The sequence below is a fragment of the Sphaeramia orbicularis genome, chromosome 19, assembly GCF_902148855.1.
Source record: "Sphaeramia orbicularis chromosome 19, fSphaOr1.1, whole genome shotgun sequence".
Taxonomy (NCBI): Eukaryota; Metazoa; Chordata; class Actinopteri; order Kurtiformes; family Apogonidae; genus Sphaeramia; species Sphaeramia orbicularis.
Genome location: NC_043975.1, coordinates 38,396,214 through 38,418,817, shown reverse-complemented (window position 1 = coordinate 38,418,817; position 22,604 = coordinate 38,396,214). Strand labels below are relative to the sequence as shown.

Here is a 22,604-nt window from a genome sequence, read left to right as displayed (position 1 = left end):
TTATGACAGTCAGATAACTGTGTTTTTAATCAAAGCTTCCCTTCTAAAGGGAAGCTTTTCTCACTCGCTCTTCTCACTGTCCTCAAATACCACCATAGATATTAGGCATATAATGACTGAGGTCAGTCAATGGCCAATAAAGGGAGGCACAGACAGTAGGTTAAATAACAACAAAATTAAAGAAATAAACAAGCAGAAATTACCACTACCACTGGCTATCAACTGACTAGTCACTTAAAATATTTGTATTCCACAAGAATTTTGCAAATAGTGCATCCCTAAATACAACCCAGATAGACAAACTTTTCCACTTATAATGCTCAGTTGTGCTTCAGTTCATAATGATCATAATCCACTAACTTTTATTTATTTATTTTGTTTGCAAAGTGCCTGATTAGCACCATGCAACCCTCAATAGAGATGAGAAGGTACTTTCATCACCAGGAAAAAACAAACAAACATGTGTTTAGGGTCTTATAAGTATAAGGTCAACAGTTAGTGGGTCTTTAAGGGTTGATACAATAACAATGATAATAACTTTGAACAGGGGAAAAAAAAAACGGTATACAATCACATGGTTAGACTATTTTTGACTTTATTAATAACTGTATAACTAACTGAACATTTAAGCCAGTAGTAATCTCATGATTTCATGATCGATCTTAATTTGGCATATGATCTGTTTTTCAGAGGGGTTCTATAGATCTGTCATTGTAAAATTTAAATACTACAAAACTTTCCTACTGAGCTATTATTTCTTTTAAATTGTCCTTTTATCAGTGTAAGTACAGGATTTTACAGCAACCTATGCATCTGAGGCATTAATGTTCGTAGACTAGAACATTTTTTCAGTCCGTTTGTAGCAGCACTTTAGCGTAACGTACTTGCATAATGTGCAGGCTTTGATGAATAATAATGAAGAATCATTAGAGGGCCATCAGCTGCAGGTTTGGCTTCTGAACTCCAACATGCAGTGAGGTTGATTGAAACACCAGCGGGACTAAAAAGGCAGCCACATTCTGTGTAATTAAAAGAAACACTGCAGTTTTATGTGCAGAAACATGTGGAGAAGTACTTCTTTCATGTAGATATTGCGAATGTTGTAATGTTCATCCAAAATTAGGCAAAAATGCACAGTTAAAGTTTCTGTCTGGCTGCAACAAAAAAGCTGTCACACACATTCTAACCCTCCAGAAACCAGAGAGAACTTTGTATGTAAGTGTGTTTTGGTTATAACTTGACTATGCTTTATAAGAGGTGAGAAGATTGTGATTCAGATTGTGGTTTAGAACTCCTCACATGATCTTTTGACCTGATTGTCCAGCCCTTAGTCAAAATAAGTTTATTGCTTATTCCACAAGAACAGAGAAAATTGTTCTTGCTCCCAGGGCTGTGAGAAAAAAATGATTTTTTTTTCCTTGCAGCCTTGGTTTGGGAGTTCTTGCAGCTTGTCCTGGACACATCATCAAAGCAGAACTTTTTTTATCATGTAGAGTCCAAGAACTATTATGTGATTGGTCAGAAATTTGAAGTACGTAAAAAGGTTAAAGGTTAACTTGCTTTATTGTCCAGTTTCTGGATTTTACCCATCCAAATAGATTAGATTAGATAGAATTCAATTGATCTTTTGGGCAGAGCCCTCAGGAAATTGAGGTTCCAAAAGCAGCACGACACCAAGCATACATACGAGAAACCCCACAAGAAAAAGAAAAAGCAATTCAGTAACATAACTATAAAAAAGCTATAAAAAACAGAAGTAAAAAAAACGCCAAACAAATGGCAAAGTAGTAGTGATAATAATGATAACAATAATAATAATGTATTATGATTATGTTATATTTTAATATATAATATTATCATATGCACAATATGTATGTGTGTGTATATATGTATATATAAGTATATATGTATATATGTGTGCGTTAGGGCTGTCATAATTAACACATTAACGTGGATGATTAATCTGACTAAAAGTTTTAATGCAGTTAACCCATTTGCAGGACAGAATGACTCTGAACGTCTCTGGAAATGCATTTGGGGCAATTTTGTCCAAGTAGAGTTACCATGCACAAATGGGCAGTCGATCCAATTGTGACAGGCAGCAGAACCAACCAATAAAGGTGGAAGGCACTAAACAGCACGTTGGCCCTCTGGATGGAAAATCTGAGTACAAAAAACCCAAGATGGAACAGTTGTTTCAAGTTGTTTTGTTGAAACTGTTGAAGGTGTTTAATAAACATGTTAAGTGCAAATATATTCCCTTCTTTCTTGAGTCTGTTTGCTCATTCAAAAGGAAACGTGATTAATATAGATGAAAAATGAATAATATTTAATCATGATTAATTGAAATTAATCCACAGCGTCCCTGTGATTAATCTTGTAGGTTTCCACCAAAACCTTCCACCGGAGCTTATGGGTGACTCGTGTTGAAAAAAGTGTGTCCTCCACAAAAGTTAGTCTTCTCAAATTTATTGAACAAAAATATGAAAAATAAAAAGTACATACATAGAAGAATCCACTGTATACGTTATTCTGTCCAAACACGATGAAAATACACACCAAGTTATCCACAACAGTCCAACACGCTCACAAAAACCATGAGCTCCTCTCGGCTCTAATGCCGTATACCCCCCAGACATGTAGCACCACCCCCCCACCCCCCGCTCTTCTTAAAGCTACAGGCTCTTATATCTATCCTTAGCAACTTGCCCGCACATTGACACACAACAACCAAAACACCATGACTGTCCAAATAACAATGCAAATATCAAATACAATCAAACAACACCTCTTCAAATGCAACCAAATTATAAAATTACCAATCACCAATCAACAGAACCGAAATTGTCATCAATTACACAAACCATGCATATGGCACATATAAATCTGATTAAAAATTTTAATCATTTGACAGCACTAATATATATAGTTTAATATAGTTATAACAAAGTGATAAAGTGATAATAGTAATAGTAGTCATAACAACTATATACAGGCAATATAAGTATGAAGGTAATAAAAGTATGAAAGTAATACTACCAGAAAATGTCAGGTCTGCTGAGAGTCTGAGTTCTTTTAAGTCAAGGTTAAAGACTCACCTGTTCACTGCTGCCTTTGATTAAAAGGATTTTGACTTTTTAAATTTTATATTCTCTTTCGAAACTCTGCACTGCAACTCTTACTTTAATATGTGTGTGTTTTTATATTTTTGGATTTTATGTGTTGTTTTCTTACTTGGTGTTTTTAATCACCTTTTACATGTTTCTTTTATAATGTTTTAAATGTGTTTCATTTTTCCCTGTTGTATTTCAATGTCCTATGTGAAGCACCTTGAATTGCCTTGTTGCTGAAATGTGCTATAGAAATAAACTTGCCTTGCCTTGCCTTAATAATATACATTACACAGCATTAGAATTAGCAATTAGCTGTAGCTCATAGCACACATTAGGAGCAGTGAGCTGCCATTGAAGGCGCTCGGGGACTAACTTCTTATCTTCATCAGCCCTGTGGTCAGGGCCACAGACAAGAGAATCAACATATATTTGCCTGTTTTTAATGGTGGAGTAAACCGAAGTATAAAATGTCCTGGCCAAAACAAACTTTGTTCTTGTTGTTGCCATTTCAAGAAAATAAACACATTTTTTTTGTTCTTGCGGAGTATGTGATAACCTTATCAAATACCTAAACTGGCAAAATCAAATAATTGGTCCACGAGTATCTCCACTTTTTTTACCACTCTGCAAGTCTTATGGTTGAGTTCTGATCAAAATGTGACATAGGCCTAATTCTTGAGAGCAAAAATGGTATCAGACCGTTTTACAGAGGGATATGTGGTGTTGAAATGCCAGATTACAGCTTTCTGCTGAACATTTGTGCTAATGTGAACCTGACTTTCCACCTTTTCAATATGCGGTATCATCACACTGTTGTTTGATGGTATTATATGGTATTTGAGTGAAATTTTGTGAGAATTAGCATATAAATTCTTGATCTATTCCAGTAAAGTGTAGTGTGAGGCCACAGTGACCTTGACCTTTGACCACTAAATGCTAAGCAGGTAATCTGTGAGTCGAAAGTGAGCTTGTGCCAAATTAATTTGAATTCCCTCAAGACACATCAGAGGTATCAGGACTGGCCACTGTTGTTGATAGTGTGGAAACATAAGATGCTGTTGGTGAATATGAAAACCTGAATAAGCAGTTCACTGTGTACATGTACTGTGTTTTCCCAGGTGGGTGGTGTCCTCTGCCTGGTTCTGAACTCCCAGTTGTTCTATGATGCCTCTGCCTGTCCTGAGCTAAAGGAAGCCCAGGAGATATGGCTGGAGGAGCAGCTGAACAAAGCTTCCTCAGCCACGGTATGACAGCATCGATGACATAATTTTATTCTTATCTGATTTTTCATGTTGAGCTAAATGTTCAAGTCACTTGCTGAGCATGGACGTTGTGGTTTGGATAACCGTTTCATCTGTCTCTGTGTAGGAGCTCAAACCCAAACACATCTTGGTGTTCCAGCATATTCCTCTGTATCTTAAGAACCCTGATGAGGAGGATGACTACTTCAACTTGCAGAGGATAGTCAGACAAAACTTGCTGGACAAGTTCAAGAAGGCAGGTAGGAGAGCAGGTTTGCGCACGTTTTAGGCCAAACAAAATGTTTTGATCTAGATACATTGCCCTTATGTGGAACAGTTTTCTGTGACTTAGCAGGTTTGTATCCAGTATTTTGCTCAAGGGGACTTAAGGATTGCACGTCTTTTGTCTCCTGTATCTTTTTAATCCCTATTTCACTACTTATTTATTTGGCTGAAAAGTTTAATTAAGTCACTTAAGTTATCAGTAGCATTTGGGCTGTGCTGACGGATTTAAGCCTCTATGAGGTGGTCTTAAGTTTCTTGCCTGCATCCTTCTTAAATATTCTTGCTAAACCTGCTCTTGTGTGGTAGATATAACTGAGGTACAGTTAAGATCCTCACCCAGAGGATTAATATGCTATTAGCCCTAAACATAGTCGCAGTGCTTTACGCATAGATAATGCAGGCATAATTGAATCAACAAATGCATTCACTTCCTGTCTGGAGAATAATGCTATAATCAAAATCCATTGTTGTGAGATTATAAGTGTCTGATACTAAGTGTACTCTGCAGCAAAACTCTCACAAGGACAATAAGTCTGAAAGAATGCTCTGGCTCATCACACACACACTTGTACACACTTTGTGGCCAGTTCTGCTCTAGTGATTGACAGGATCTCTCATATGGACACGTGCCATGCTTTTCAATCATGCATCAAGGTGACTGGCGGAGGATGGTATTAATTTCATTATTCAGTCATTATTCCAGCATGTATTTAACCGTGTTGGCCTGTTTTGGTCTGATGACCCTTCTTGCTCATAATTGATTGTTCCTCTCAGGGAACACTGGTTAAAGATTTAAAGGGCAACCCACACAGGCTTTTTACATGCCAGACTGGAAGGTCTAACAGTATGTGCAGTGCTCTACAGAACATGCAAAATGCCAGTGTCCTTCTCTGTCTGTACTCTTGTTCATACATGTTCTGTCACAATTAGAAATTCAGACTACATAAAAGGACATGCAGTGAGCTACATACATACATGTGCATGGATGTTAATTATTGATGACAGACGTGCTCCTGCTCACTATAAAGCTGCTTGTAGTACATGGCTCTGTCTTGTTCTATGTATGATGTGCATCAGGATATAATACTTTATATTAGCTAACAGAGAACAGATGTGATTCCAAGAGCCCTGTGATTTATAGTTGCCTCAGACAAGGGAGTCTGTCAGGAGTCTAGAATCCACAACTTTGGACAAATTGTCTTTTTTTCATTGTTTAACTTTGTTTGACAAATGATTACATTTTTCCTGTTTTAGGTAAACAGTCAAGGTTCCGGAAATTCCCACATTAACACAAGTTTGAAAAGTAGATGATTGTCCAAAAATCACTGTTCCTTAACATTTTGTGCACAGGTTCCTTTCAAATTTTAACTGAGGTGTCTGGATCACTTCATTGGGTGAATTTACACTAATTTGCATCATTACAATCAATAAGTTCAAGTGGTGAGAGTTAAGGTTACTTTAAGGGGTCTGCATAGGGGTATTGAGCTGCATCTGTGAAGGCCTCTTCTCTTAGACAATGTCATCTCTGTAGATGACTTGCAGCTCAGCCACACTTCAGATTTACATCCTAAAAAGTCACTATTTTGTCTGTAACTCTCTATTAAGTGTCACAATCCTTCAGTCAGCGTGTCCACATTGGGGACACTAGTGTTCAATGAGGCTTTTCATCATCATTTCATCATCAAGACCAGGACAAAAAGACTCGGCTATCGGGCATTGATGCATTGAAGACGGCATATTGTTGTAGGGAATTTCAGTACTTTAGTGAAGGATGACACTGTCTGAGTGCTTTCTCGTTACATTTTCAATTCATTTCAGGACACAAATTCTCTTGGAACCCTCACCTCACTGCAATTTTTTTCCAGTTTTGAACTCCAGCTGTTTCAGATAGAGCTGACCTCCTCTGTCCTATGTGCACTTATTTATCTTCCACTGAAATTTAATATGGACTTTATACAGTTTTCAGACCTTTTGATGGGGCTTGTTCTTAATTTCACTCGACTTTTAATTGTGGGGGATTTTAACTCTTTAAGCGCCAAAGTCAAGACAAGACAAGCAGCATAACTGAATGAAACGCACACCTTTTTGAAATCTTGTTATCAAAATTAAATATTTTTTGAAAAAAAAAACAAAAAAAAAACAACTCTGCCACCTAACTGCTAGTCGAGGACTTTTTAACTGTCATTACTTCTTTTAATCTGACACAGTAGGTCCCTGGACCAACACTTGAAAAAAAAGGCACACCCTGGACTTGGTGCGAACACATGGTTTAAATGTGTGTGTAAATAAAATCTGTGACACTCCTTTCTCTGGCCATTTGCCTGTTGTTCACTGTAACATTCGCTTCCACCCTGGATGAGCTGTGCACCCAGACGCACACCTGGTATCAGTCAGTGGCAGTGTATTTTTCTACTTTTTTTAGTTCTGCATGTTGTGGGTTTTAGACATGCTGAGGATATCTCTTTTAATCTTTTAATCTCTTTTAAAGATGCACTTATTTGTACTGACTCTTATACAAGTGTGGGCTTTTATTTATTTTATCTACTATTTGTGTTTTAGATGTTTTTATTCTATTTATCTGTTTTTATCAGTTGTACTCTATTTTTGTTGTTATTCTTACTGTTTTACCATTTTATCTATTTGATTTATATCCTTGTACAGCACTTTGGGCAGCTTGTGTGGTTTTACATGTCCTATGTAAATGAACTTGACTTTGTCCTTGTCTAGCCCCACTTAGCACTGTTACAAGTGTTCTCCTACCCGAGCACTGACTACTTCCTCAAATCTGATTGCAGATAAATATAGATAGTAGATATCATATAAATAGATTTCCATCATGTTTATGTACAGATAGACTTACTTGATTGTAGCACTCTCACAGGGACAAGGGCAATGACACATATAAACCACCCAACAATTCTACTTAATGCATTTGTTTTTCTAGTACTTCATATCAGTAAGCATTGCATTTATAATTTTTTATTAAATGTTTTTTGGGACAAAAAACAGTCTTTTTGTGTTCAGTCTTCAGTTACACTTTGATTGTAGTGACAGCAGTGGAGAATCCTCTTTTGATAAAAGACCCCCTGTAAAAACACCAAAATTCCTGTCATTATTTACACTTTTTTGATAAGCAAGTTAAATGTTTAAAATCTATACTTAACTTCCGCTGCCTTATGAAAAGTCAGTGCTTGCATAAAGAGAATCAAACCAGTGATTGTTGAATAATACACTCGTTGTCTCTTAGTTCTTTTTGCTCTGTTGTGATCTCTCCTTTCTCTTTCATGCTCCTTCTGCTTTCTCCTTCATCTCCTTCTAGAAGTATCTTCTTGGCTGATGCCGTGCTCCACTGCGTGCTCTGAATCTACTAAAGTCTGTCCTGGAGGCATATGCTCGTAAAAGAGGCTGACTGTGATCATTACTGTGCTCTGTTTATCATAAGGCTGCTACTGTACATTTGTAAGAGATACACAGAGTCACTGACAGGGCACTAAATGACACATTGACTGAAAGAGCACGAATCTACGTACCAGTGACATATACTGCATAAATCAGCCATATACTCGTGGTTAGTGACTGCATCTATAATTCTTAGATTCCTTTATCAGATTTATGCCAAAAAATAGTTGTGATTTTATTCTATATATTTTGGAGGTGATCCCAGACACTGCTTTAAAATTTGAATATGTAAGAATATATGCAACCATATAAACAATATACGTGGTGCCCATAAAGTCTCTGCACAGTGCAGTCTCCGTTTTGGTAGTGTACCATCGTGATGGAAAAGGATGATTGGTTGAAGGTCATTCAGTCAAAAGGTCAAGGTAAACATTTGCAGTATTTGATGTCTTGTGGAAGAAAAATGGACCAATGATTCGATTACACATGATCCCATACTAACCACTCCAACTCTGATAACCACTGAGTACATAGAACAAATCTGATTAACAAATCTCATCAATTGCTTTTGGAATATATTTTTAAAATTTGTAAAGAGACTTTGTGGACACCATGTATTTCAGTATAATATATGGAAAAAAAAGATCTCTACACATTTTAATGCAGGTCTCCACTCATTATTCTGGCCTACTTCTACATGTCAAGGCAGTACCAGACCTTGGTACTGGCCTATGGCTGTGCAACCTCCACTAGTCACACAGGGACGAATGAAGCCTGTTAGAGGACAACACACGTACGCATAGACCTGGACTTGCACCCAGTAACAACTACAGTATGTAGCCTATACATGGAAGCTCTGTAAAACTAGGCTGATACGAGTCACCTTGTGTGGTTACTGTCACTTTCATTGGATTTGTAATCTTCCTAAAGTGCCTCTGTCATCCTTGGCGTAAACATGGTGATGGACTGCAGGCTAAGCTGGGTTGTAGCTATGGCACAGCAAATGTGTAAATGCTAACAGTAGTCTGTACACTCTTTTGTACATACATATATATATATATATATATACATATATATATATATATATATATATATACTGAACAAAAATATAAATGCACGACTTTTGTTTTTGCTCCCATTTTTCATGAGCTGAATTGAAAGATCTAAAACTTTTTCTGTGTACACACAAGGTTTATTTCTCTCAAATATTCTTCACAAATCTGTCTAAATTTGTGTTAGTGAACACTTCTTCTTTGCTGAGATAATCCATCCACCTCACAGGTGTGGCATATCAAGATGCTGATTAGACAGCAGGATTTTTGCACAGGTGTGCCTTAGGCTGGCCACAATAAAAAGCCACTCTAAAATGTGCAGTTTTATCACACAGCACAATACCACAGATGTCACAAGTTTTGAGGGAATATGCAGTTGGCATGCTGACTGCAGGAATGTCCACCAGAGCTTTTGCCTGTGAATTGAATGTTCATTTCTCTACCATAAGCCATCTCCAAAGCTGTTTCAGAGAATTCATGAAGAAGACTGTGCGAGGAAAATGGTGGTCACACCAAATACTGACTGGTTTTCTGACCCCCCTGGACCACCCAATACAGCAAAAGTGCACATTTTAGAGTGGCCTTTTATTGTGGCCAGCCTAAGTCACACCTGTGCAATAATCCTGCTGTCTAATCAGCATCTTGATATGCCACACCTGTGAGGTGGATGAATTATCTCAGCAAAGGACAAAGGAGAAATGATCACTAACACAGATTTAGACAAATTTATGAACAATATTTGAGAGAAATAGGCCTTTTGTGTACATAGAAAAAGTTTTAGATATTTGCGTTCAGCTCATGAAAAATGGGAGCAAAAACAAAAGTCATGCATTTATATTTTTGTTCAGTATATATATATATATATATATATATATATATATATATATATATATATATATATATATAAATACATAGGACTGGATGATTGACCAAAAGACCATGATAAAGATTATATAATGATCGTTTGAGGTAGATTAATTGATCCACGACCTCCTATAAAATACAGACAATTTACAAGCAAATGATCAGTTTCCCTATGGTTTCTGGAGGCTTAGACTGTGTGTGATGGCTTTGTGTTGTTGTATCTGGCAAGAAATCTGCATTTTGGCATCTATTTGGACAACATTATTAGAATATTGACAAAATCAAGAGGAAATCCACATTTTTCTGTGCTTACAGCTGTGGTGTTTCTAGTTAATTCTAATTACATAGACCAGGGTCAACTATTTTGCCCCACCTGATAAAGGGAATAAGTAAAATACAAGCAGATGTGCCTACAATTTATGTGATGACTAGAAGAAGATAGAAGACTGCTATCAAATCATACATTAGCCTGATCAGGTATATACTGTCTACTGAAAATATAAAGATTTCCCTTTTTTTTTTTTTGGTCAGACAGATAAAAAAAAAAAAAAGTAATTTTTTTTACTTTCACATGTTTCAGCTACACCTGTAAGCTTCCTTAGAAGGGTCACATAATGTTACTGTGAAGTGTCTTGTCAGCAGTTTTATCCAGGAATGCCAGATGACATGAACAGGGATGAGGGAGGCTACAGGTGTAGCCGAAACATGTAAAGGTAAAAATTAACTTTTTTTTATCTGACAAAAAAGAAAAGGAAATCTTCAAATCATACATTGTCTGTTGTTGTTGCAGATATTGTTTCCAATTCTAAAGTTCTTTACTGCATATTCAACGAAGTATTAAGTACAATATAAGGATTATACTAGTCCATATCTATTGTCCTAAGTAGATGTGACAGAAAAAAAATTCACCAGAGCATAAAACTCTACTTGACGTTTACCTGTCAAGTTACTATATCGGCACGATTGAATTGAACAGACCAGCATTACGTAAGACTATCCTTCAGGACAAGGATACATCTGGTTTGAAAAAAAAAAGAATCCCAGTGGAGCAACTGCATGCTGTAGGGAAAAGAAACAATAGAAAGAGAGGAATTGTGAACAACTAGGATGTTATCATTGCTTATTGAGGAAAAATAAAGCCAGGGAATGTGTGTTGTTTGTCTTTGAGTGTGTGTGTGTGTGTATGTGCGTGCGTGCGTGTGTGTGTGTGTGCGCGTGTATGAGTGTGGGGCTGCATTTCCTTTCAGCCATGGGAAATCATGTCGCTTCTGGACATACATTGGCTATTTGCACATTTTTCCCCTTCTTTGCATTGGTTTATTTACGCTTCATGTGCCTTCCTTGTCGGTCTGTGCTCACCACTGCCTCCTGTACAGTCTGAAGCCTCCAGATGTGCTCTTGTACTCTCAAAATCATTACTGTCATTATAGTGAAGGGCAGCATCATTAACCTTAGATATGTACACACACTTCTTTTTCTCCGAGGGATTCAGGATTATGAAGGAACAGTTGAGCTTTGACACAGATGATGCATGAATGTCATTTTTTTAAACTCATATTTCCATTTCAACAAGCAATGATAAATCAGCGTCAGTGTTTGTATAGTTAGTTCTCATAATCTTACCTGGAAAGATAACAATTGAAAGAGGATAGTTAGAACACCAAATGAGGGATTATATGTTCTATAGTTTTAAAAAAACAAAACTGAGCTTGACGATGCCGGACTGAAACACAGAAAGCTCTTTATGCTGCTACACAGACAGTGTGTCTGAGAACTCTTTGTTGGCTGCCTCCAAGTTTGTATTGGTTTAAATTTGAGCAAAGCAAAGCAGAAATCTGCCAAGAACAAAGAGGTGAAATTGGACAGCTTTCTTTCTATATCTAGCATTTCTAATTCTCCAAGAAGAAGCCTTGAAATTCACTTTTTGGATGTTACACAAATGTCTCATTGGCATCAAAACAATCCGCATAAGTAAGACCACAGTACGGTATAAGACACTCTTAACTGAGTCGTCTGAAAGTGTTTTTTGTTGTAGTCAGATGACTCGTTGCTTCTTGGAGCTTAGCTCAGTGCTCAGGAGAATGATGTTCTTGCTGCTGTTTTCTGCAGCCCCCACCATCACCATTCTAGTGAAATATGATGGAAATAGAGAATGTAGTCCCCTGCAGACAAAGAAATGTATTTAATTGATTATTCCTCAGTGAGATGTTTTTCAGTTTTCTCTTTTCCACTTCCTCTCATATAATATGTATGTCAGGCGATGTTTGAGTAATTGTGTGTACCCTACTGTGTATTTTTTATATGACACATGTTTGTGTGTGTGTGTGTGTGTATGAATGCACACATATTTATGCATTTTGCATATAAATCACTGTTCAGTGGTGCATTATTCTCTGCATGATATATTCTACAGTAAGTATCTATATGTTATCTCAGCCACACAGCTACACACGGGGAAAGGTGCGACACCAATTAGTCTTTCCGTGTCTCATCAGAGTGAACAGATCCACCAGTGGGAACTGTTGACTGCATTCCCACTCATATTAATGATACACTGTCTTTGTGTGAGCATCCCCTCTTGGGCAAGTAAAGCATCATGCAAGTCCTTTTTTAATTGCACAAGCAATTACTATGGTTTGAGATGTGACAGTGATTGTTTTGATATTAAATCTTTCCTTTAATTGTGCACTTGCTTGCTATTTATGTCAATGCTTTAAGCACTTGGAAAAGAACATAGTTAAAATGCACAAGTAAATCTGTGTGTTATTGGTTGGGTTAATAACCGGTGTTGACAAATGGAGGAAACACATTTTTTTTTTTTTTTTTTTAACATTTGTTTGTTTTTTGAGGTATTTACTGCTTTGGTAGATGACCTTCCCAGCCTTCCAGTTTGTTGGTAACAATCACACAAAGCCCCACATACCCTTAAGGGAGCCCCTTACTCATGTTATGGGTGCCTCTGTGCTGCTTCATCACTGTCATACCTATAATCATAGTAAATAATGGACTCTGGTTTTATTGCCTGTACCTATACCAGTGTTACAGTGCAATGAATATAACTCAGCTAGCACTTAGTTACTGAAAGCAGAGGTAAAAAGACATGCAAAAACTGACTTGCAGGCTTATTGCTAACACTGACTTTGGGAGAACAGGTTTTTATGCACGTCCCAAATCTCTTCAGACAAGATCAAATTCCCGCAACTGGGGACCGGCATCTGCGTTTCCTCGAGGCGAGTGGAGTAGCCCGAAATCCCAGCAGTGCTCTGAGCCTCTTCTCTCCTCATAGATGGAGTGCTGTAATTAGATTTCTTTGCCCCCTCCTCTCTTCCTCTGAGGCTTATATCCTACATTCAGGATACCGTCAGCAGACATCGAAAACAAGGACAAATGATGAACCGATTCAGGCCTCTACGCTACCTTTGTTAGAATCCAACGCATGTTTATGTATAAAAAGAACAAAACAAAAACATGAGTACAGCTGAGAAATTCACTGGAATTCCCAGCATTGCTAGCGGCTGTGGAGTTGTACATACAGTAGCTAATTAGAAGCAAAGATAAGCAGAGTGCCGTCAGCGTACCCCCCCTCTCTTGGCCACTCACTCTCTCTTTCTCTCACTGCTGGTTGTCTTTATCAGCGAGGGTCCTACTCTGTTCAAAAGCGAAGACACATTTATCACCCACTAGGGATTTGATAAGAGGCCACGGTTAAGCCTTTAACCCCATTGTTTTAATGATGAGGCTGAATAATGTTATTGCTTTTTTCTGTACCTCTTTCTCTATTATTCTGTCATTCTCCTCGCCTCACTCTGTTTTTTATGCCAACTAAAGCTCGAGGAGTGGTGGTGTCGACTTAGCATGACATTTACAGCTGGTTATCACAGAGTTAGCACGGTGGCAATCATTTTACCCAGAGCTCTAACAATAAATAATAGAGCCACTCTATTCAATGCTGTGTGAATGGAGAATTATTCACTCCCTTTATTCCTTATTCAGAGCTGCATATTTTGACACAACCATAATGTCTCCTTGTATGTCTGTCATTCAAGAGTGGACAGGGCATGTTTATACTAAGGACAAGTTTCTCTATATTTACTTTACACTGATGTGGTGATGAAAGCTTTGCCTTGTATTGGCATGAATTTAAAGCAGTATTTTTCTATATATTTACAACTAAATTGCTTTCCTTTGTGTTCTCCTCTCCTGTGTTTTGTGCCTGTACAGAAGTGTCAAAGATCAAAAGTCCATGTACAGCTTGAGCCCACTGAATGCCCCCATTCTTTATGGTGTCATAACAGGAGTCCTGAGTGCGCCCAAACATTTTCATCGGTCACGCTGGGGCAATTGACATTTAGCAGAATTGTGTTTGTGTAGCGGTATTTTCTTGTTTTTTGTATTTTTTTTTCTTTTTTTTTTTTTTTTCTAAATCCACATGCCGTGAAGCCCCTACTCTACCTCTGATTGGCTCTGACCTTGACATTCTTCTTCAATGAAAATGATGGTGAGGAAAAAAAGGCGTGTGTATGTGTGGAACTTGCTCCTTGGGGAAAATATTGCAACCTTAAAAAATGCCAGTAGGCCTGCAACAAATTTTGTTTTCATCAACTTTTAAAATAATTGATTAAGTTTTGGATCTATAAAATACTGAGCCCACTGGCCAAGATTATGTCCTCTTATATCTTGTTTGGTTCATAACAAACATTTATTCAATTTATTGACATATAGGAAGAACAACACCAAATAAAACACCAAGACTTAAGAAGATACAATCTGCGAATTTTGAGTTTATTATTATTATTATTCTAAACTTTATTTAACCTGGAAAAAAGACTTCTCTTTTGCTAGAGTGTCCTGGCCAAGACAGCAGCAGTAGACTTTATTTCTTAAAATGTTACCTAATCTAATTAACAAAATAATTGTTGATCAGCTCAATATTCGACATCATATAATTTAAGCATTTGCATCTCAACAGTCCACTCATTCCAAACAAGGAAAACTACTGATATTGATTTTTTTTTGTAAAGAAATAAGCCGTCCATTGCACATGTCCCTGGTCCCTGGTCCTGATAAAACAGCTAGTATTATACTTTGCATTTATAGCAATGACTGTGGCTATTTTGTAAGTTTTTGTGGTTGGAACATCGACATTCCAAATTGAAATGCTAAAAAGATACAGCATTTATGAGCTTCATAACCATCTTCACTACATTCTGATCACTCTAGACAGAGTTTCATGTAAACAGTACCCAATTAATAAACATCAACAAATTTTAGGCATCCTTCTTGTGTAAGTCATTTTTGGTACACTCAAATAAAACCATTTGGTACACAAGTTCAGCCAAAGTAAAAAGGTGGTCTGGAACCCTTCTATAAGGAAAGTGGGTTCTGACATGGGATACAGAGAAATCTGGATGATTTGGATAAAGTATCTAGCTGTGTATCTGAGGCAAAAAAATAATAATACAAAGTGTCACAAAGAACTATTATTTAAACCCATTTATCAAAAATAAAAGCTGCCATAGATGACAAATGACAAATAACATACATAAATTGAATATATGACAGTGCTTTCACTTACAGTGCAGCTAGTAGGATGGAAAAGAAAATGCAGTGGTACCTTAACTTATGAGTGCCTCAACTTATGATTTTTCCGAGTTACGAGTCAGTGCTTGGTGGATTTTTTTGTTTGACTTGCAAGCTAAAATCAAAGTTATGAGCAATCCTCAGATATGCCAGCGCTAGTTGGGACAACATTCACCCAGCATGCTGCATCTCAATCGTTCACTTCACGTGGTTACCTCTCCATGGAAGCATCTCTGTTGTGTTTTGCTCTCATTTTGTGCTTTTTGTTCAGTAATTTTTCTGCCAAATTTCTTCTTCCTAACTAGAGGTCCAACCTCTTTTCATCTATTCCATACATGCAGCAAATTGTTTCGGCACCTCCCCTCTGGGCATTGACCTGACTTTGTTGTGCAGCAGGAGATAATACCTGTAATACCTAATATCACCATAATCTTCACTTTTAGATTTACATAAAAAAAAAACTAATAAACCAAAATAAAATAAATTTGAATGAAATACTCATTATTAATTTTCCAAAGCCACAGGGAGTCACACCTAGGGATGGGAATCGTTAAGAATTTAATGATTCTGATTCCATTATCGATATTGCTTATCGATCGGATTCCTTATTGATTCTCTGATTGGTTGTCATTGGGTGAGGGAATAAAACAGTACAGACAGGTGTGTTTTCATTAACTGTCTTGGGGGGGTGCGGGTGTGGGGGGTGCAGTGAAAATGAAACTAAGGGTGCTTTATTAATTCCTCTATGGCCGCATTTCTACTACGTGGAACCGGTTCAATTCAGCTCGGCTTGTGTCCCGTTGTTGTGCACATCATTTCCTTTCCCTTCTTACCTTCAGAAACTTGTATTTGAGGAGTTACGACGTTTGTTGCCCACACTAGAACCGGAACAGGCCCGGCGTTCACTTTGCCGCTACATTCACAAGTGCTGCTAAGTAGCTTATCAAATACGTGACATTCCTGTAAATGATTCACATGCTGTGGACAAATGTTTGAGGATATTGGAGGGATTCCACCCTTTTGAAGACATGGAAGCTTTGCAAGACCAAAACAATGCAGCATACGCGTGATGTCATCGCGCATGCACAACAAAGGCGGAATCGATAAGCGGAATCGTTAAGCAGGCAGGCAAACGATTCCATGGAATCAAGCTACTGGGAACCGGTTCTCGAGTCCCATCCTTAGTCACACCAGAGGAATGAAAGAGCCACATGTGGCTTGAGATCCACCTGGTACGTTATAAAAAAATGGGGTTCAAAGGAGGAACCCGTTAGTGCTCCTCAAGACGCTGTGGTGAGGAGAGATGTGGAAGATCGACACCAGAATACCTACTAGCTGTCCTCCAACATTTTTCTTTTTATTGGCTATGACACAGACAACATGCCAAGCTTATGTTAGTACAAGTTATCTATAAGTTAGTTGTGAAATTGGGGTGGTTTTTGGGGGGCTCAAATGTATTAATGACATTTCAATTAATTTCAGTGGGGAAAATTGATATGACATACAAGCAAATTGAGTTACGAGCTCAGCCAAGAAACAAATTAAAGTCATAAGACAAGGTACCACTGTAACACACATTAAACAATGTGTCTAAATCAGTGTTTTTCAACCTTGAGGTCGGGACCCCACATGGTGTCACCTGAAATTTCAAGTAATTGATAAAAATTAAAAAAAAAAAAATCTTTCTATTAAAATTATATGGTGAGTTTAGAGAGACAATCACAATACATAAAAGACATGACAAACTCTGAAGCTGAAGTTGAAGCACTGTGGTACTGTTTACCTTTCAAATGTTTATTGTGGTCGGTTTGAGATGTTACAGCTCTTTCATAATTCATAGTTTGAGTTATTGTTTGTTCAGTATTCATTTACAGCCTTGCAAATACAAGCTGGACTGACTGTACATACCCTGACCGAGGAAAATAAAGTTCTCCCTTTGTGCAGTAATCTCAACCTGGCTGTTCGGCCTCCGTCCATAATAATGTACTGTACATTATATAGCCTAAATGTCATCTATAATTAACATTTATTTGCAACATAGTATAGCAAACTATTACATGATCAAAAACAAATTAATTTTAGTAAAAAAATGCCTGTGTTTTCAATGTCTGGAGTTGCCAGAAATTTCTGATGTTAAAATGGGGTCATGAGACAAAAAAGGTTGGGAACAACTGCTCTAAATACAAGCAAAATTATGTAACAGTACATAAAATGTACTGTATATATTATTAAATGAGAATTTAAACATACCAAAATATCAAAATGTTATGAAGTAATGACAGATCAGAATTTATGAGTTGATGCTGCATTTCTAAGGCATGTGTGTGATGAACTATATGATTAACAAAGGCAACGTGTTGTCCTACAAACTACAACAGGAGATATAACAAAAAGAATTGCGTTGATTTAACAAACTATTGTGCAAAATTGTGTAAATTGCACATTGCAGCTATTCCTCACACTCTTTTTGCTCTCCGTTTCTGAACTCATCATTTGTGATCTGTGCTATTTCTACAGTGCAAATGTGGGGAGAAGATCTGAACTTCTTTTCAGTTGTCAGAACAGCAGCAGCAGATTAAAACTGATGGAACACTTTTAGTGTTGAACAGTTGAGGTAAAAGGATTAGAATTTGCAAATCTAGCAACACTTATGTCACAAAACCCATGATGCAATGCTCTTTTAAACATGCACTGGTCCATTTTAAACAAATGATTATGTGAAAAGCAGAGAGGGAAAAGCATAATTCTAGCGACAAATTATGACAGTTTATACTCGATGATGGTGTCAGTAATTTACTACATCCTGTGTAGAACAAGCCACAATACATCAAGTATGTTTGAGATATGACCCAACTCTATGACCAGCTCCGTAGGACATATTCTAAACATGGTAGCTAATTCAAGTCTGTCCTGCTTAGAGAAACATTAGATCATAGCATGGCAAATTTGGCATGATTAGTTACCATGAAGGGTAGCAAATGGCCAAAAGCAATGCATGCCTTCAGACTGATAGATGACATGCTCCTTATATTTCTCAGCTCCCCTTACATTTATGTGTTCATAGGCGTGTTGTGTGTGTGTCTGTGTCTCTGTGTGTGTGCGTGCATGTGTGTGTGTGCGTGTGTGTAAGTAGAGGACACGAAAAGAGATGAATCTCGGTGACTGATGGGTGAGAGTGATTTATGGGGGCACCGGGGCTGCAAGATGCCTCACCACGCTACATCATTTTGTATCCCTCTGTCATGCAAATTATCAACAGCCACCATTTCATGATGAATTATTTCCCAGACCTGCACTTTAATGACAACCGTCCTTCAACACAAGCACACACGTAGCACGCTTGCTCCTACGCAGCCCATTCTCACAGATGTGCAGATGACAGCTTTGTTCACAACTACATTGGGAGTTTGTGTCAAAAAGAAATGAGATGGAAAGGAGAAAATGATGGTTTCTCCTAGAGGTAATTATTGATAGGTGGAGGTTTAGCGGAAAGATGACTTGCAATTAACAAATCCAATCTTGTTGCCTGCAAATCAGTGACCAAGAGATGAAAGGGAGAAGATGAAGAGCGGGGGAGGCTGAGGGAAGGAGCACAAACATCAAACATGATTTGATTTGAACGGATGTTTCGTTTTTTCCTTCCTTTCCTTTATTCTTTTATTTTGCTGCTTACTTTGGCAACCTCTATTAGCATTTTAATAATAACGGCTATTTCAGAATATTCAAACAGGCAGCAATTAGGGAACAAGGCTCGGATGACTGCAGCTCATAAAAATCGCAATGTAAACCATATACAGGCTCATATTGAAAGGGACTCCCCTCTCATTGCTGTGCATTTCTCTGCAACCCTGACCAGAATTCAATTTGACTTTGGGTAATTTTCCTCCGTTTCCATTCAATATGTTTTCATTTCTCTAACTGCTTACTCTGGGTATTTTTCTGAGCATTCTTAGCCCACCACCACCACCCCACCACACCCCCACCCCTTCCGCATCTGTGTCTGTCAAAGCAAAGGCCACTACCCAGATGGGAGTCTTTATCACAAAGAAGCGCACAAAAGAAGCAGCACTGTTTCAAGCCTGACAGGTAAATGGGATTTCCGCAGAGACCGAGACAAGACTTGGAATTATCAGCGCAGGAGAGTGCATGTTTTCAGGGCACTCACTCAGCAAGAAAAGTGTTTGGGAAAAGGGTAAAATGCAGCAAAGCATGGCTAGAGACAAAAATGGTAGGAAATTGGACTTAACAATCCTCAGCTAAATACAGTACGACTATTTGACACTCCATGAACACGCTCTGTCTCCTGCATGTATATAGCTCAGTGGATAAAGCAAGACACTTCTGCTTGGCATGGTGATAGGTTCTGTTGCCTCTGGGTTTAGCATGGCATTGTCACTGGATGGAGTAGGTGTATTCTTACACTAGCTCAATGACTACAGTCTTGTCTGACTGTAGAAACTGTAGAAACTCCTGATGAAGACTGTCAAAAGATCACTTAAAATGTAATAAGTTAGGATTTCCAGTTAACTTGTAACCACGGGATGCATGTAATGCAATTTCATCTATGAACTCTGTGGCACATTTGGGCTTTAAACTTTTACAAAAAGTAGTTGTTTTATTTACAAACCTGCCATATTTGATGTACTTTCCTGACCTTAGTGTTGCACTAATTTTGCTTTTGGCGTTTGCACTTTGACTGACGTTACATCTACTATAGTACCCCAGGTATCTTTAACCTTAAAAAGATTCATGATGGAAACATGAACTGCAATTTTATTTGTAGTTGAAGGGCAAGGGACTGATTTCTAATAAATATTTCTTTCAGTGTTTTCTTCATAGTGGAACGGTTCCAGAGGAAGGTGTGTCTGTCCATCTTGTAGTCAGTCCATCAGTCCTTTGCTTCCCATTAGATTTGAGATGTCTCAAGAATGGCTTTACAGAATATTGCAAAATTTGGCACAAATGTTAACTTAGAACCCAGGACAAAGAGATAATGTTTCAGTGGCCAAAAGTGAAGGTCACTGTAACCCTGTGATTGTTGATTATTACCCTGCCACCTGGAGGGGGAGGCAAGGGTATTGTTTCTGATTTGGTTTCTTTGTTTGTTAGCACTTTAGCAGCAAAACTATTGGTTCAATTCATACCAAATGGGGTTTATAGATTGCCAGTGTACCAGAATATATGGCATTACCCTTTGGGAAAAGTAGGTCAAAGTTCAAATGTTGTATAAATTTTTAAAATCTTCCCATTTACTTATAATGAGTGAAATACGTGCGAGGAGTGGGGTTTGTTGTGCCTGGCACCACTGGTTTATGAATGGAAAAGAGAGCCAAAGTCCATCCCCTTCCAGTTGTGTCCTAAGGGACCATATTTCAGGAAAAAAAAGGATTTGATGGCGAGGGACTAGTAATTTCTTTTTTTCCCCATTTTAATTATAGCATAATTTTCATATATAATGTTTGGTGAAAAGCATAATAAAAAACATCATTGACGTAATTTCCCATGTCAAGACAGTCATTTTGTTGCATAAGCTTTGTAGTATCTGATTGCAAAGACCACACGCCTGAAAGTTGTGGAAGTGGTGTTATTGGAACTTCCTTTCTTTGCAGTTTGTTCACAGCTACTAAAGGTGTCTCTACAGCTTCACCGTGACCAGAATTGTAATAATTGTCACATCGTTTCATAGTTTTTCCACTTCTTTCTTGAAGAACACAATGAAATGTACTGAGGGTAACAGTCATTTTGGTGTTTGACATGTCTCAAATAGTACAACAGATGCAATCAATTGAACCACACAATATTTCACACAGTGTTGTTGCTATCTTAATGTCTTTATGACAAACTACTGTGTACTTATTTTAAATTGGCTATCCATCATTTATGCACATTAATTTTAATGTACATATGTAAATGATGGAACAAGTCATCTGAGATCACTATATTATTTTTCTTGAACCACTGACTGCAATTCAAGTTTTTTTCTTAAGGAAGGCTCCAATGGGCATAGTAGTGGGGATGGGACTTGGCTTTTTGGTATTTCAGAAAGGCCTTGAGGGAAAGCCTTCAAATTTGAATTTAAATCCACGTGAAACTGGTTGTATCATATTTCATCATATTAAAATCAATGCTAGAAGTGTGCCACCTATTACCCTGGAGGCAGCCGTGGCCTACAGCAGGGTATGTGGCATTAAGGGCAAAGAGTTGATCATTTTTCTTTTTCTTTTTCAATCAGTCAATTCACATGATGCAAATTTTTAAGTCTACTAATGATACATTACCAGTTAACAGATGAATGAAGAGACAGTTTTTTTTAATGTTTTGGAATCAATTTTTAGCACTGGAATAGTTTTTTGTGTTTTATTTTGTCGTTTTGGGGCAATTTCATTCTCTACCTGAACCCTTCATTTTTTGTCAATTTCACAGGTCAGCTCCATCTTCTGATGGCATTTCAAAGGAGGCAGCTTTCTTAGCATCTTTCTTGTATTTTTTTTCCTCTTCAAATTGTTTATCTTTTATTCATCAGACAATCTTTTTGAGACTGAAACGCAATTTCTTCAGAGAGGCTCTCTTTTCTATTGGAGAGTATTTTTTAAGGAGGCTCAGATCCAGGTGGAGTGCTTTGACATCTAAAGCCTGGGTAACAACACCACTTTAAAAGGATGTGCTGAAATGAATTTAGGTCATGGTGTTATCTTTGGGCCTTTGCTAAATTGTTTCTATGAAATCATTTTTGCTTCTTAATAGCCTTCGAACAAACTACCAGAGTGAGCAGCTTAATTTCCTAAAAATCAAAATCTGTTTGCTCAGTTCATTTCCCAAAGTCTGCTACACATAAGACCTTGAAAAAGAGTCAGCAGTGTGTTGTGACACCCTAACAGAGTTCCCATTCCGCCTGATAGACATGAGACAGGTTAGCTGAGCACAGATCTCTGAGGACATGTGTCCCTCAGAGGAGAGATAATAGGATACAGGATATTAATTGTCAGTCATATTGTTGCACTTTATAGTGGAATGTCTGTCACTGGCTATATTGTCTTTTCTCTTGAGATTGTGTTTTTCTGACAGTTGCC

At 37.7% G+C, this 22,604-nt stretch overlaps 1 protein-coding gene across 1 annotated transcript in view; it reads left to right on the top strand.

Moving 5' to 3' along the window:
- Positions 1–22,604, top strand: part of cpped1 (calcineurin-like phosphoesterase domain containing 1) — a 58,167-nt gene that overhangs the window by 20,796 nt on the left and 14,767 nt on the right. The window contains exons 4-5 of the mRNA XM_030121629.1: positions 4,232–4,357; positions 4,482–4,614. Coding sequence (XP_029977489.1) covers positions 4,232–4,357; positions 4,482–4,614 — 259 coding nt within the window. The remainder of the gene's footprint in view (positions 1–4,231; positions 4,358–4,481; positions 4,615–22,604) is intronic.